This window comes from Zootoca vivipara, chromosome 3 (assembly GCF_965207765.1).
Source record: "Zootoca vivipara chromosome 3, rZooViv2.hap1.1, whole genome shotgun sequence".
Classification (NCBI taxonomy): Eukaryota; Metazoa; Chordata; class Lepidosauria; order Squamata; family Lacertidae; genus Zootoca; species Zootoca vivipara.
This window is the reverse complement of record NC_142586.1, coordinates 105,405,956-105,421,187: the sequence shown is the minus strand read 5'-3', so window position 1 is coordinate 105,421,187 and position 15,232 is coordinate 105,405,956. Positions and strand designations below refer to the sequence as shown.

General features: G+C 47.2%; 1 protein-coding gene across 1 annotated transcript; it reads right to left on the bottom strand.

The window, feature by feature from the left end:
- Positions 1 to 1,024: 1,024 nt before the first annotated feature.
- Positions 1,025 to 15,069, bottom strand: GTF2A1L (general transcription factor IIA subunit 1 like). Its single transcript, XM_088667065.1, has 9 exons — positions 15,040 to 15,069; positions 13,931 to 14,032; positions 10,905 to 11,028; positions 9,436 to 9,497; positions 6,963 to 7,059; positions 4,664 to 5,223; positions 3,234 to 3,524; positions 2,464 to 2,553; positions 1,025 to 1,260 (listed from the first exon to the last, which is right to left on the bottom strand). Exons 1-9 carry the CDS (start codon positions 15,067 to 15,069, stop codon positions 1,153 to 1,155), a joined length of 1,464 nt encoding a protein of 487 aa, XP_088523191.1. The 3' UTR covers positions 1,025 to 1,152.
- Positions 15,070 to 15,232: the final 163 nt, after the last annotated feature.

Below are 15,232 nucleotides of genomic sequence, written 5' to 3'. Positions count from 1 at the left end.
AGCCTAGGGCTTGCCGATCAGAAGGCTGGCGGTTCGAATCCCTGTGACGGGGTGAGCTCCCGTTGCTCAGTCTCAGCTCCTGCTAGACTAGCAGTTCAAAAGCACGTCAAAGTGCAAGTAGAGAAATAGACAGGGAAGGTAAATGGTGTTTCTGTGCGCTGCTCTGGTTTCGCCAGAAGCGGCTTAGTCATGCTGGCCACATGACACGGAAAAACAATCTGCAGAAAACGTCGGCTCCCTCAGCCAGTAAAGTGAGATGAGCGCCGCAACCCCAGAGTCATTCGCGACTGGACTTAACTGTCAGGGGTCCGTTACCTTTTTTAAAACAATGTTTGGTTGGCTATTTTGGAAGTGTTGCTTGCCAGCTAGTTTTTTTTTAAAAAAAATCACTGTGTCTTGCTCCCTCATGTGCAACCTCCGCTTAGAAGGGTTTGCCTTTGGGCTTTTGCATGCATGGTCAGCCCCCAACCATGCCATAAGCTGGCAAACAGGTTATGAGTGCAGCAGAGCTGGAGAACGCATCAACATCTTCATCAGAATCAGGGATGAGGAACCTGAGGTCTTTCAGGTGTTGCTGGACTACAACGCCCATCATCCTGGACCACTGGCAATGCTGCTAGCTGGCACTGACAGCAGCTGGGGCCCAACAGGGAGGGCCCCCGTTTCCCCATTTCTGCTTGGGGAAGGGCATACCGGGTAAATGTAGCACTGCGCAACTGAAGGTGGTGTACAGAGTCAAACAAATCAGAGATTCCCCAAGGGTGCAAGTTCCCTTATGGAATCACTCTAGACCACTTCATTGACTTCTAGTAGCTTTGACTGCTGGGAGAACTCAAGGCCCCCAAGTCACAGTGCCTTCCATAACTCAAACTGGCTTGGAGATTTGGTTAGCATCAAAGCACAGGGATGCCACAAATAGATGCGCTAAGCCAGCCGCATAACCCACATTTGTGTGTGTGTTACAAAAGGCAAAGCTGGCCAATGCACAATCACTGTTAACATAGGATTTATTCATTTTTTACATGTGTTTTTCATGTGAAGTCTCTTTTCACATTGCTGTATTTCACATTTCGGAAAGGCAAGCATTTCAGTAGATTCTTACCGAACGCTGCACGCAAAAAACCAAAAACGCTCTGGATATTTTTGTACATTTCACCATTCTGCATCTCCAATAGCTTTGGAAAAAACGTAGTCCTTTCCCCCAAAGCACATCACGCCGTCTTTCAAGTAGAACTTCCATCTGTTCTTACTCCGCTGAACCTGGTAAAAAACAAAAAGCAGTATGCTGGGGCCTTTAAATCCCACTAAAATAACAGTTGCTTTCCTTGGTAAGCAATGGAAAGCATTGAACAATTAAAAACAATTCATATACAGTCATACCTCGGTTTAAGTACGCTTCGGTTTGAGTGCTTCCAGTTTAAGTACTCTGCAGACCCGTCTGGAATGGATTAATCCACTTTCCATTACTTTCAATGGGAAAGTTCGCTTCAGGTTAAGTACAGACTTCCGGAACGAATTGTGTACTTAAACAGAGGTACCACTGTACTAAAAGCAGAAGCACTCAGAAATATCTACACTGCACACTTAAAAGTAGCTTACATGTGGAACAAGCAACCTTGCAAGACAGCTGTTCAGGATTCCAGACACCCACACCTTTTTTTCCCGGGGAAACTCCATTCCTTCCCACCCACTAGGCAACTCCCATCAGCTCCAGCCAACATGGCCAATGGAAAGGACTGATGGGATTTGCAGTTCATAACCCCCCAAAAAGCAGATAAAACAGTCCTAATTTATTCCTAGGTCCACTTCCCACATTTTTTGGTTTCAGCACACATCTAAGTTGTTTTACTTAAGACGCAAAGTGTAAATGCATCAAACGGGAACTTTCCTGAGGGAAACATGATTGGTGTGGCTGCCTGTGGAAAAACTCACTGCATGGCAAACCCAGGTCTGTGTTAGATGTGACAGAGGGAGGCAGCTACATTTCCCCAAAACATTTAACACGGCTGGGAGGACTTAAATTGTAAAGGGCCATTTAACTAGCAAGCATTCTTCACTTTACCTTGTCATAAAGGGACCCCTGACCATTAGGTCCAGTCGTGACCGACTCTGGGGTTGCTTGCTCATCTCGCATTATTGGCCGAGGGAGCCGGCGTATAGATTCCGGGTCATGTGGCCAGCATGGCAAAGCCGCTTCTGGTGAACTAGAGCAGCACACAGAAACGCCGTTTACCTTCCCACTGTAGCGGTACCTATTTATCTACTTGCACTTTGACGTGCTTTCGAACTGCTAGGTTGGCAGGAGCTGGGACCAAGCAATGGGAGCTCACCCCGTCACAGGGATTCGAACCGCAGACCTTCTTATCAGCAAGCCCTAGGCTCAGTGGTTTAGCCCACAGCGCCACCTGGGTCCCTTACCTTGTCATACTGGGTCCCTTACCTTGTCATACTGGGTTGACTTACCTTGTCATACTGGCATACAATTATGTTATCGGTGTCAAATACATCTGGTGTCTCCTGCTCACTGACATCGTCCCCAGAATTTAAAGGATCCTAAAAAAGGGAAAGGTTTTTTTTTTTCCTGATTGGCACTGAACTATGTTTCTTGAGTAACAATAACAAGAACTGGTCAACTCTGTTATGGAAGCAGCCTTCCATGAACACAAAGGGTTGATATAGTGGCCACTCTGGGATGAGCAAGTATATCTGGAATTTTAAGGAAGCGTTATGAGGAACCACCACAAAATACTGCCATAGGACATGTTTGTTGTAACACAGAGGATGTCTCCATCTCAGTTTCTGCATGTGCAAAGCAGGTGGGGCAATCTACAGGGCAGAGTGTGCCTTTTCATGCAGGAAAAGAATGATAGGGGGAGAGACATTTTTCACCAGTGCCATCGCCCCAACAGGTGCGTCACAATTGCTCATATCTGCAGTGCAGATCATGTAACTGGATGGCATGCAGGTGAATATCAAAGACTCAAAGTGCCAAAATCTGGATTGGCATCAAAGTTCACAAGTACCAAAACCAGAATAAAGACGTAATATCTTCCCCATTTTGGTCCTCGAAATTGCTCTCTGATTCCTGCCATTTATCTATTTCATAAAATCAATACACTACTTGACTGTAAAAAAGAAAAAGGAAACTGAAAGCAGTTTACATCATGTGTCTTTTCAGCCTTACCCACAGATATGAAAAGAAAAGTCATTTTCAAGTGGATCGAAAGCTTTACCTCCTCAATTATGTCAACCGGGGGTTCATCCACATCACTACTGCTGCTAAGAGATTGATTGTCTGAGGTACTGTTTTCACCTTCTTCTTCTTCCTCTTCCTCATCCAGGACCTTCAGATCTTCAGCATCAATGATGCCCACAAGTTCCTCATCTTCCCCATCTCTTGGGCTTCCTATTTCTGCCTTGGGAGAAGCATCACCTGTTCCATCCAGCTGAATTATCTCTTCAATATTATTGGCAATATCCTTCTGGGTCTGCAGATCAGCTTCCATCTGCACGCTAGTCTCTAGCTGGAAGGAAGATTTGCACTACACTGAAGACATGGGAGCATTTCCTCACAAGCAGACGCCCACCGCACTGCTTCCGAAGCCTTGCCCTTCTGCCTATGGGAGAGGCTCACAAGATCAATTCAGACATAGGCGTGCTCACAGAAAAGATGCATGACAACTATTATCCGTGTCAACTTCCCAGGGTCAAACCTAGGAGCGGGGCTTAGGAGCAATCTAAGATTCTCCTCCCAGCTTTCGATCATTGGAAATTTAAAAAGATAAATCGAAATGAAATGAAACACAAGCACGCAGTCATTTTAAAAAAGCCTTCAGAAAGTAGTCAATAATAATAATAATAATAATAATAATAATAATAATAATAATAAATTTTCGCTTAAAGAAAGGATTTTTCTAGCGGAGGTTGCCTCGCTAGACAAATTCGTTTTACGAAAAATTCGTCTAGCGAATCGTGGTTTCCCATAGGAATGCATTGAAATTCAATTAATGCGTTCCTATGGGCAATTTTTTAAAAAAAAAAAATTCAATGCATTCCTATGGGATTCGCTAGACAAATTTTTCGTTATAAGAATAGACCCGTGGAACGAATTAAATTCGTCTAGTGAGGCACCACTGTAATAATAATAATAATAATAATAATAATAATAATAATAATAATAGCAATGGGAATAATTCATGGTAGTGCTAAGCCTATCACTCCATCAGCACAAGCATTTCTACTTATGGGATGGAACAATCTCCCTACTCTGCCCCACCACTGCTGCTCCAGAGGTTCTCCTGACCCCCACATAGCCAATTTGGGGGCATGGGAGGAGTGGGGAATACTCACTGCACTTGTTTAGTCTTTGTTCAGCTTCCACTGGTAGGAACAGCTAGTTTAATCCCCCTTATGGGTGCACGCCAGCTCCTTTGAGTACCTCGTTCTCAATTTTAAATGGGAAGGGTATGGTAAATACCCAAGAGCAAGCTTATTTCACAATTCTGCACACATCCTACGTTCTGCTACATTTTTAAAAAAATCACATTTGCAAGCAGTTTTGAACAGAAGGAGGATGAAAAGAAATCCTTCCAAAGAAAGTGGGGAACCTATAGCCCACCAAATGTTGTTGGACTCTGTCCCTGCTTTAAAATGAAAGAATTACCTCTTCAGAAAAGGAGAGGTTGGCTTCATCAGACAGGAGAGTGCTGTCGTCCAACTCGTTGCCCATAATTATCAGCTCAATTATATCGTCGGGATCCAGCGACTGCTCGAGATTGACTGGCAATTCCGACCCATTGGGAGAGCTTCCTGCCGTCGCTTCTGTGGCCACTGTAGGGCAGTGTGCTTCAGATAATTTCAAGTCAAGAACAGCTGCATTTGGAAGGGTCTCCAGGGAGCTGGTTGGTTGCTCTCTTACCAGAGCTCCCACTGCAGCTTTCCCATGACTCCCAATAGCCTCCTGTATGACAGCAGCAGCAGCCGGCAAGGTCTTCTCTTCCATTCCCCCTTGCTGAGATACAGCAGGATTCGGGGCCTGCAGGTTTTCACTGGGTGCCTGATGAGAAGAGGCATTTACCAGAACGGCACCAGCGGACACAGGCTGAGCTCCTGAGGGCTGCCGCCCAAGCTGCTGGAATATTTGCTGAACTGGATTCTGGAGGACACTTGCACCTCCCGGGGCCTGGGTGACCACCACCGGCATGTTGACTTTATACAGCTGCCCTAAGAAAGAGAAACTGAACATTGTGAGTAGGCCTGTCTCCCTCCATGGCCAATCAGAATTACTTGGGAAGAGAGCCAGAGGTGGGCCAAATTCCTTGGTTTCCCAGCTCTACTGCCATTCAGCTTTTTCCCTCCCACAAAGTTTCATCCATCAACAGTCAGCTCAACATTGCAGTTAACAGAGGGTTAAACGCACGTAAACACATACATGGTCCACCTGGGGCCCTTCAGATCTTTTTTCTTTTCTTAAATTAAAAACAAACAAACCAAAACCTTACGTTTATATCCTCCCTTTCTTCCATCACGGAACATACCGTACATGCAGTTCCCAGATAGTCCCACATCCAGGCACTAACCAACCAGACCTGCTTAGTTTCAACCAGATAGTGGCTTCATGTGCCTTTAAGCCAGGAGAGCCGGGTAGATGACAGCTGTCACATGGATGGTGGAGGGCAAACTAATGCCAGTGTACTGGAAGAAGCAAAGATCACCAGTGTCGAAGGAATGGTTCTTCAACATCAACTTCATTGGACTGGTCATGTTGTGCAGATACCTGATTATCATCTTCGAAAGCAACTACAGTGGACGCTTGGGTTGCAAACGTGATCCGGGCGGGAGGCATGTTCGCAACCCGCAGCGCCGCATCTGCACATGCGCGGGTAGCAATTCGGCACTTCTGCGCATGCGCTAAGCGCGATTTAGTGCTTCTGTGCATGCACGAGCGCCAAAACCCAGAAATAACCCATTCAGGTACTTCTGGGTTCAGCGCATGAGGCAACCTGAAGCGTCTGTAACCCGAGGTATGACTCTGTACTCTATTCTGAACTTTAAAATGGAAAGCGTAATGCTGGTGGTCAACAAATGAGGTTTAAAGACTCTCACAAGGCAAATCTTTAAAAAAGTTGTAGTATAAACACCGACAACTGGGAGACCCTGGCCTGTGAGTGCTCCAATTGGAGAACAGCCTTTACCAAAGGTGTCATGGGCTTTGAAGATGCTCAAACTCAGGACGAAAGGGAGAAACGTGCTAAGAGGAAGGCAAACCCTCACCGTGATCAACTCCCACCCAGAAACTTATGCCCCACTGTGGAAGGACATGTGAATCCAGAATTGGCCTCCACAGTCACTTACAGACTCACTGTTAAGACCGTGTTTATGGAAGGCAATCTTACTCGACTTCGAGTGATCGCCAAAGAAGAAGAAAGGAGGGTGGAGCAAGCTTGTTTCCTCCTGCTCCAGAAGGGAGGACCTGAACCAATGGATTCAAGTTATAAGAAAGGGGATTCCAGCTAAACCTCAGGAAGAACTTTCTGACAGTAAGAGCTGGTTGACAGAGGAACAGACTCCCTCAGAAGGTGGAAGACTCTCCTTCCTTAGAAGTTCTTAAACAGAAGTTGGATGGCCATCTGTCATGGATGGTTTAGTTGAGATTCCTGCCTTCCAACTCTACAATTCTATGATCCACGATTCCATGATTCTATGATCAGCTTTCATTATGCAAACCTGAATTTCTTGGGATGCAACTGAATCCCACCCCAAAACAGCAGGAGCCTGGAAGCACCGTGCAACAGTTCTTTTGTTCTTTTTTTATTAAACTAGTTTGTGGTGCAGTCTTTACCCTTAAAGCTTATCAACAGCCAACTTCCACATTGCAAAATCCTCACGGCCTTCCTCGCACACTTCTTCAAACCCTGCCAACCGTATCAATCACGTTCCAAGCCTGCACCCGCTCTGCTTACCAGAAGCCGTCTGCAGAGTCACACCAGCGGGTATTTGGATGGGATAGGTGAGGCCTGAAGGCAGGGTGAAGATTGTACCGGCAGACCTGGAGGTGCCCTGAAGTGAAAGGAAGCCCGTCAGGAAAATTCAGTTAGATTTTGTAGATCGCAGCCGATGTTCTGTTCCAGTATCTCTAAAACATCCCCGCCTCCCTGTAATGGATCACTTGAACATGGCTGAGGATCTTGATGGACCACTCAGGGATTTTCCTGCCTGCCCTAGCAATTGTAAAGCGCTCTGCAAAGCTGTAGCAACTAGCTGTTTAGTGCTTCATACTGGAGAATTTGTAGAATGTCACATTGTTATCCAAGCACTCTAACCTTGGTCACTTTGAAAAATAAAGCTCTGCATTAGTATATAATAATCCCAGGGTCCTTTGAAGGACATGTCCTTGTATCAGCCTTTCCCATCCCAGTGCCCTCTAGATCTTGTGGCCTCGGCCAACCCTCCTTCCTGAAGTTGACAGTAGCCAAGAGTTTCAGTTCATTCTATCTGCCAGCTAATTGTATGTTGCTGGGTTTTCGTCTGGCAACCGTCAGTTGTGTTTCTGTAGCCCTGAAACACTTCCCTAGTTCCCCCTTGAAGCTTCAGGAGATGCAGAACAAGTCTAGACAGGGCTTGGATCGCCTCCCAAGTGCTTTGCTAAATAGTAGTACCAGTAGCAGCAATTTTTATTATTTTCTTATTTATATTCCGTCCATCTGGATGGGCTGCCCCAACTACCCTGGGCAGCTACCAACACATATGAATGCATAATAAAACATTAAAAACCTCCCCATATAGGGCTGCCTTCAGATGTCTTCTAAAAGCTATATAGTTATTTACCCCCTTGACATCTAATGGGAGGACATTCCACAAGGGAAGGCACACTGCTGAGAACACCCTCTGCCTGGTTCCCTGTAACTTTACTTCTCATAGTGAGGGAACCGCCAGAAGACCCTCGGAGCTGGACCTCTGTGTCTGGGCTGAGCAATGGGGGTGGAGACGCTCCTTCAGGTATACTGGGCCAAGGCCATTTAGGGCTTTAAAGCTCAGGACCAGCACTTTGAATTCTGCTTGAAAATGCACCGGAAAACAATGTAGGCCTTTCAGGACCCATGTTATAGGGTCCTGGCGGCCGCTCCCAGTCACCAGTCTAGCTGCTGCATTCTGGATTAGTTGTAGTTTCCGAGTCACCTTCAAAGGCAGCCCCACATAGACTGCATTGCAGTAGTCCAAGTGGGCGATAACCAGAGCATGCACCACTCTGGCAAGACAAGTGTGCAGGCAGGTAGGGTCTCAGCCTGCGTACCAGATGGAACTGGTAGACGGCTGCCCTGGACCTGCGCCTCCATGGACAGCTGGGAATCCAAAATGACTCCCAGGCTGCGCACCTGATCCTTCAGGGGCACAGTTACCCCATTCAGGGCCAGGGAGTCCTCCACACCTGTCCACCCCCTGTCCCCCAGAAACAGTACTCCTGTCTTGTTGGGATTCAACCTTAATATGTTAGCTGCCACCCACCTCCGGGCACTCACACAGGGCATTTAGCAGGAGGGTAATGTAGAAATGATCCCACTGTAGAAAGCTGGATTTTACATTCGTTGCTCTTCCCACTTTTGCCTCTGGTGCTGCCCAGCCCTAGCGTTTGGCCTTGGGACAGTTGCCCAAAATACAGCCATTGGGCTGCAAGAAGTTGCCCCCCCTGCTATTGCAAATTATCCTCCTGAGTATGTTCTTAGAGGGCAGATTGTCTCCGGACTTGCACATCTGTAACTGGAAGGCTCCATCCATTCACATGGAGAGACAGGATCTAGAAGGGGTGCTCTGGTTTTCTCCTAACTCCTCTTTGCTTTGCAGCAACAAGCACCATCAAGCACCACCTCCCATGCTGTCCATCCCCCCCAATCCGATGGGACAGTTTTTCCAAGGGGCTGCAGGGGGAGACAAAATTGGTGAAAATCACTGCCTGCTGTCTTCCTCTAGAACCGGCTGGAGTCTGTGATGTGCAAGCCTGGACCCAATCCATCGTACAGACGAGCCTAGCAAAAGCATCAATTCAATACATAAATGGCAAGTTGCTTTCAAATGCTTTTAGGAGACAAGCTATTAAATTAATACAATAAATGAAATAAGGGAAACCAATCTCAAATGTACCAAGAGAAGGCCATGTCTACAATTGGGTTTAGGATGGCAGACAAAAGTAGCATAATGGTTTCCCCCCCCCCAATCCCAAATCGATACTAAACTCTTTAAAAATGGACTGGGCATCTCTATAATTACCGGTGTTTGCAATATGAATGCTGATTGCTTGATTACAATTGGCATTTTGCAAGGCTATTTATCATCACCAAAGATTGTTGAACTGGGAAATGTTGATGCTGATACAGAATTTAAGGTTTTTGCCTTTGAGGGGGATAAGAAAAATCGTAAGGCAATGCTAAGTCTACATACAAGTTCGGCCGCTGCCCCTGCTGTTGTAGGAAACTGTTGAATTCCTCTGCCGGCAGCAGCACCTAAAGGAATATTGTTTAAATAACAAATGTCACAAGGGCTTCATGTAAAGTTTTGAATTCTCCTGCACGCTGATTCCTCCCACTTGCATCACCATTAAGCCCTGACAAAAATCAGCAGAGGCTAGAGGCTGGCATCGGGGGCGTTCCCAGACAACCGCTTTAAGAAGCATCCATCACAATTTGTTTGCAGGGAGATTAGCAATGCTGGCTATTTAATGAGCATTCCTTCTGATTTGTCTGCACGAAGGTGATATGATGTTGCACCAAAGCAGATTATCACCCCACACTTTCCAGCACATTTTCACCTCACTTTCCTTCTTGCAAAAAGTCCACCCTTTTGGAGAAGTGAGCTTGTTGCGGCAAGATCTCCCAATCCACTACATTTGCCCAACTGGGAAATTGGCTGGTACATGATTAAAATAGCAACAGTGATGAAGTACCCTTGGTGTTACAGCAAGCACCACACTTTGACTTGGGACTGCAATTCATTCAGAGTGGTCCTATGCCTCTCAATTTGTACATAAATCCCACTCTCTTCAAAGGGGCTTACTCCCAGGGGGAAAGGTCAAGGACCCCTGGATGGCTACGTCCAGTCAAAGGTGACTATGGGGTGCAGGGTACATCTCGCTTTCAGGCCAAGGGAGTCAGCGTTTGTTCACAGACAGCTTTCTGTTTAGGGAAGCTTTTAATGTTTGATTGATTTCTGTATTTTAATATTTTGTTGGAAGCCGCCCAGAGTGGCTGGGGGAACCCGGCCAGATGGGCGGGGTATAAATAATAAATTATTATTATTATTATTATTATTATTATTATTATTATTATTATTATTATTCTGGGTCATGTGGCCAGCATGACTAAACCGCTTCTGGCGCAACAGGAAACCGTGACGGAAACCACGGCACATGGAAACGCTGTTTACCTTCCAACCACAGCAGTACCTATTTATCTACTTGCACTGGTGTGCTTTCAAACTGCTAGGATGGCAGAAGCTGGGACAAAGCAATGGGAGCTCACCCCGTCGTGGGGATTCGAACCGCCGACTTTCCGATCGGCAAGCCCAAGAGGCTCGGGGTTCAGACTCAGTGGTATAGGACTGTGGCCTGGCCCTGGCAATGTATTATTGCCGAGCAGGTATCCATTACTAAAAGTGGAAACTGCAGCTCCTATCATAACCTGACCAACAGCCACGCTGGGGCCGATGGGAGCTGGAATCAAGCCAAATATGGAGGGCACGATGTTGGCTCTGCCTGGTCTAACCCAGCCTTGTCTACTGAGGAGCGGCCCTTCTCTGCCATCACATATAACCATCACATACAAGGATTGAACAAGGGGTTTTCTGCAGGCCAGATATACGCTTCCCCAGGGAAGCCACGGTGCAATATCTGCAGAAAGAAACCGTTCATCAACCTGTTGTCGTCTGCAGGGCTTGGTGGAAGTTGGGAGGCAGGTGCAAGGTGAACTGAGGAGGAAGGTGGCTGTGGCGGAAGAAGCTTTCCGTCGCTTTAGACTGCATCACTTTCGTTTCCCAGCGCTGCAAGAAAATGAGGTTTGAAAACACACACACACACACACACACACACACACACACACACAAAGGTGAAAAGATCTCATTTAAGCCAGCTGATTTTTCCACTCCCCATCAGGATCTGACATAACCCGTTGGCTTTATATATTGTTGAGTTTGGCCGCCTCTATCACTGCGGGTGGGCCTATCACTATGGCTATGCTAAAATAATTACCTGGTGCACGATAAAGGACCCATTAATTGTTCTTTAATGAATAATTGCAGGGTGAAACCCAGGAACAGTCCTCTGAAGCAAAGAGCTGAGTTTTCCATGGAAGTCATCTGAATAACTTGGGTACAGGCTTAAGACTTTGTTTTTAGCTGCTTTTAGGGGATTGGTGCAGGATCGGTGGTTAAGCTACCTGCTTTGGGGAGCGTTTTTGCTTCCACTATGCTGTGCTGGTATATTTGTGAACAAACCAATATTATAGAAATACAGAGAGATTCCGGTGTGCATGCTCCCTCTCAAATCTGTAGGAAACTAAACATCATTGCACTATCCCTGGACTCTATTCAAGAAAGCGGGGAGCATTTAAGATTATAATAACCACCCTCGGTGCTATCTTTCTAGAAAAAGAGGTGCCAGAACTCACCATGACCACACCTCCCTTGTTCTCTTAAAAAGGCAATGATGCCCACCTGAGAGGTGCTGAAACTGAGTTCTGGCAAGTTTTGGCTGAAAGAAAAAGTCCTGACCATCCCCGTTTGCAAGTATGCAAGAACCAGAAGCATGATCTTTGTGAGGAAATTGCAAGACAGAGCACAAGAACATAAACTCAGCTCAGAGTGTACTTCAGAACCCAATAACCGGAATTTCGATTTTTAGGGGAAGTTCCACATCCCCTCATTAACTAAAAATGAAGATAGATATGACTTCCTTTCACCCCTGTGACACAGACAGATGCTGTCAACTCTAAATATGAACTAAACTGGTAATCAGTGGCAAGCAGTCGTAGAACAGTAATGAGGAGCTGAGGAGTTTTGGGGATCTCAACAAATTGCTCAACTGGTGAATTTCTCTTTTATTTATTTGGCACTACAGTGGTGCCTCGCTTAACGAACGCCCTGTAAGACGAAATTTTTGCTTAAAGAAAGGATTTTTCTAGCGGAGGTTGCCTCGCTAGACAAATTCATTTTATGAAAAATTCGTCTAGCGCAGCGTTTCTCAACCGCTGTTCCGCGGCACACTAGTGTGCCGTGAGACGCTGACTGGTGTGCCGCGACGTGCGGCGACGAGAAGGGCGATTTGCATTGTCACGTGCCTGGCTGACGCTGCCGGGGCGAGGGACGCCGCCGGGGCGAGGGACTGGGGGTGGGGGCTGCTGGCGAGGCGGCGGCTCCTCTCGGGGAGAGCGCCAGAGGGTCGCTGTGGGAGCTACTGCTACTGCTGCTGCGCTCCAGGGGGATCCGCGCCTTGGTTTGGGCGGCCGTGTGGAGCCGAGAGAGGCGACATGGGTGAGTTAGTCCGGGCGGAGGGGAGGAAGGAAGAACCCTCATGGCGGAGAGACGCGCGAAGTTGGGGCTCCGGGGAAACTTCAACAGGAGTTGGCAACTTCCCGTCCTCAGAGCAGCGGCGTTGCTTCCTGGTGCCTCGCTCGAAGCGGGACAGAGTCGGCTGCAGCGACGAGCGACCCCCCCCCCCCCGTCCTGCCTTTCCCCCACGACCGGGGCAGGGAGAGGCGTAAGGGTGGGGAGGTGTTTTCTCTCTCCAGGAGACGTTATTTCTGTAACTGGTTGTCTATGGGCTGCGAGGTTAAAAGGCTCGAAAGAAGGTTGCATTTAAGGAGACCTGCCGTGAAATGGAGGACGGGGGTTAGTCACGTCCCTCGAAGTTGTAGAAGTAAATGAAAAGGGGAGGATTTGGGCAGCAGCAGCTCGCTCCGCTTCAGAGATCCAAGAAGCTCTCCTGGCAAAACAACAACCAACGAGTCTCTCTCTCCCCCCCCCCAGCTGCTCATGCTACCAGAGCCCCGCCTTCTGCTTGTTTTGTTTACTTGGGGTTTACTTGTTTACTAGCTCAGGGTGGTCTTTCGCTATATTCAGCAACATAGCCCCTGGCACAATAACAGTGGCTTTGTTACGCTTTAGTTGGTTTTGCAAGGCTCCCCCAATTCCACCACGTTATTGCTGTACAACAAAAACCCGACGAAAACTAAGCAGGACACTTTAAAGGGCTAAAGGATTCCTGCAGGAAGTTACTGGATATGCACTGACTGGAAATAAGCAGTGTGACCACTCCAAAGTTTTTCCATGTGTATGCAGGATTGGTACTGCTAGCAGAACCGACACACCCACTAGGCAAGATTTCCTCAGGTGGCAGGATCCACAGAGGCAGCAGATCCGGCCTCTATAGTCAATATAGGGCGGCACAGAGTTAAATTTTTTAACTTTTTTAATGGTGGTGTGCCTCATGATTTTTTTCATGGAACAAGTGTGCCTTGGCCCAAAAAAGGTTGAGAAACACTGCTCTAGTGAATCGCGGTTTCCCATAGGAATGCATTGAAATTCAATTAATGTGTTCCTATGAGCAAAAAAAATCCAAAAAAAATCAATGCATTCCTATGGGGTTCGCTAGACGAATTTTTCGTTATAAGAATAGACCCGTGGAACAAATTAAATTCGTCTAGCGAGGCACCACTGTATTGACATACAGCGGTCCAGGAGATCTTATTATCGTCCCTGCTGTGAAATATGTGGCGGGGCTTTGTCCCTGCCCCATCCTCCACTGCACCACTGATGTCAAAGGAAAGTGTTTGGGCATTTCTGCAGAAAACAGGAATACGAGATACTCAGACCAGACTAGGAATGGGAGGGAGGGAGGGAGAGAAAGAGAGAGAGAGAGACTGCAAATCAGAGCCATTCAACTAACCCGCTTCAGCTCTTTCAGGACCTGCTCATCAACCCCTTCTTCTGCAAAGACATCCTGGACAACTTCAATCACATCGTCGATAACCGATTTGTAGAATTTAGGCTGTGCGGCACATGAATCACAGAAGGGGGAAGAGTTAAAAGGAGGCTCCCTGTCTCTGTGTGCTGCAGTTCCATGAGAGAACCTAGGAAGAAGCTGCCTTGCACCACGTCGGACCACTGACATATATCTAGCAGCTCTCAGGCATTTCAGATGGGGTGCTCCCAGACCTGCCTGGAGATGCTGGGGGATGAAACTGAGCATGCGAACCAGGTGTTCCACCACTGAGCTTCGCCCCTTCTGTAGTACTAAAGAAGTTGCCATGGGTCCAGAACTGAGGAATTTCCCATTTTCTCTTTTAAAATATTCACAGGTCTGGCCATCCAGCAAGCTCTTCCTGTGTTCTTAAAGGAGCCCTCTGCACTTGTATGCATGCATGGCCCACTGTGCCCAGTTGTGTTTCACTTTCCAGATAATTGTACACGGGACTGCAACCTCAATTCAATTTCTGCACTGTCTGTTCCAAAGCAGTTGGCGCAGGTAAACACAGTTCTTTCCTTTGGCCATGCAAAATGCCCAGTTACGTTAAAGTCACCCCACACCTGGGGTATGGGGTGTATTGGGTGTGAGAGGAGCAGGGATACCTCTGGTGGTACATCATGCTCCTTCTGGGGTAGTTTGTCCACCTTTGGTCCCCACCTTGCACTCAGCTCTCACCTGCGGCTCCTAGAAGCTGTCATTGTGTGACAGCAGCCTTATCTCAGGAACGGCTTTGACTGGCGGGCTAAACCGGGTGAGGGTAGCCGATAGGAAGTTTTCCATGTTTAATGTTTGGTTATGTTTTTGTATATGCTAGAAGCTGCCCAGAGTGGCTGGGGCAACCCAGTCAGATTGGCAGGATACAAATAATAAAATTATAGTAATAATTAGTCTCAAACCCTCGGCGAGTTAGGGGCTTTCCCTGCATGTGAAGACAGGCTCCAGAGGATTGAGCAAACAAAACCGAAAGTGGATCCAATGGCCAAGCAGGTGGTTTCTACACGTGCCGTCGAGGGAAATGAGGGACCTACAGAGCTCGTCAGCCTGACAAGGTAGCCCATCTAGGAGAAGGAAAACTCTGGTCCTAAACTTCCACTGCCTTGCGGCTATCCCCATTCATGAGAAAGGCTTTGGGAGTAAACCTCAAGGAACAATCTGTACCCTCTGCCTTTCATGACATCTTAGGGAGAAGAAGAGGCTAAGCAGTAAACCCTACACAAATTT

Excerpts from the sequence above, each read along its gene's own strand:
- GTF2A1L (XM_088667065.1), bottom strand. The coding sequence starts at position 15,069 with ATGGGCTACCTTGTCAGGCTGACGAGCTCT. Across the intron at positions 7,060-9,435 it reads CAGGGGCAGCGGCCGAACTT|GGCACCTCCAGGTCTGCCGG; the intron begins GTATGTAGACTT and ends CTTTCACTTCAG. Across the intron at positions 5,224-6,962 it reads GACTCTGCAGACGGCTTCTG|GGCAGCTGTATAAAGTCAAC; the intron begins GTAAGCAGAGCG and ends TCTCTTTCTTAG.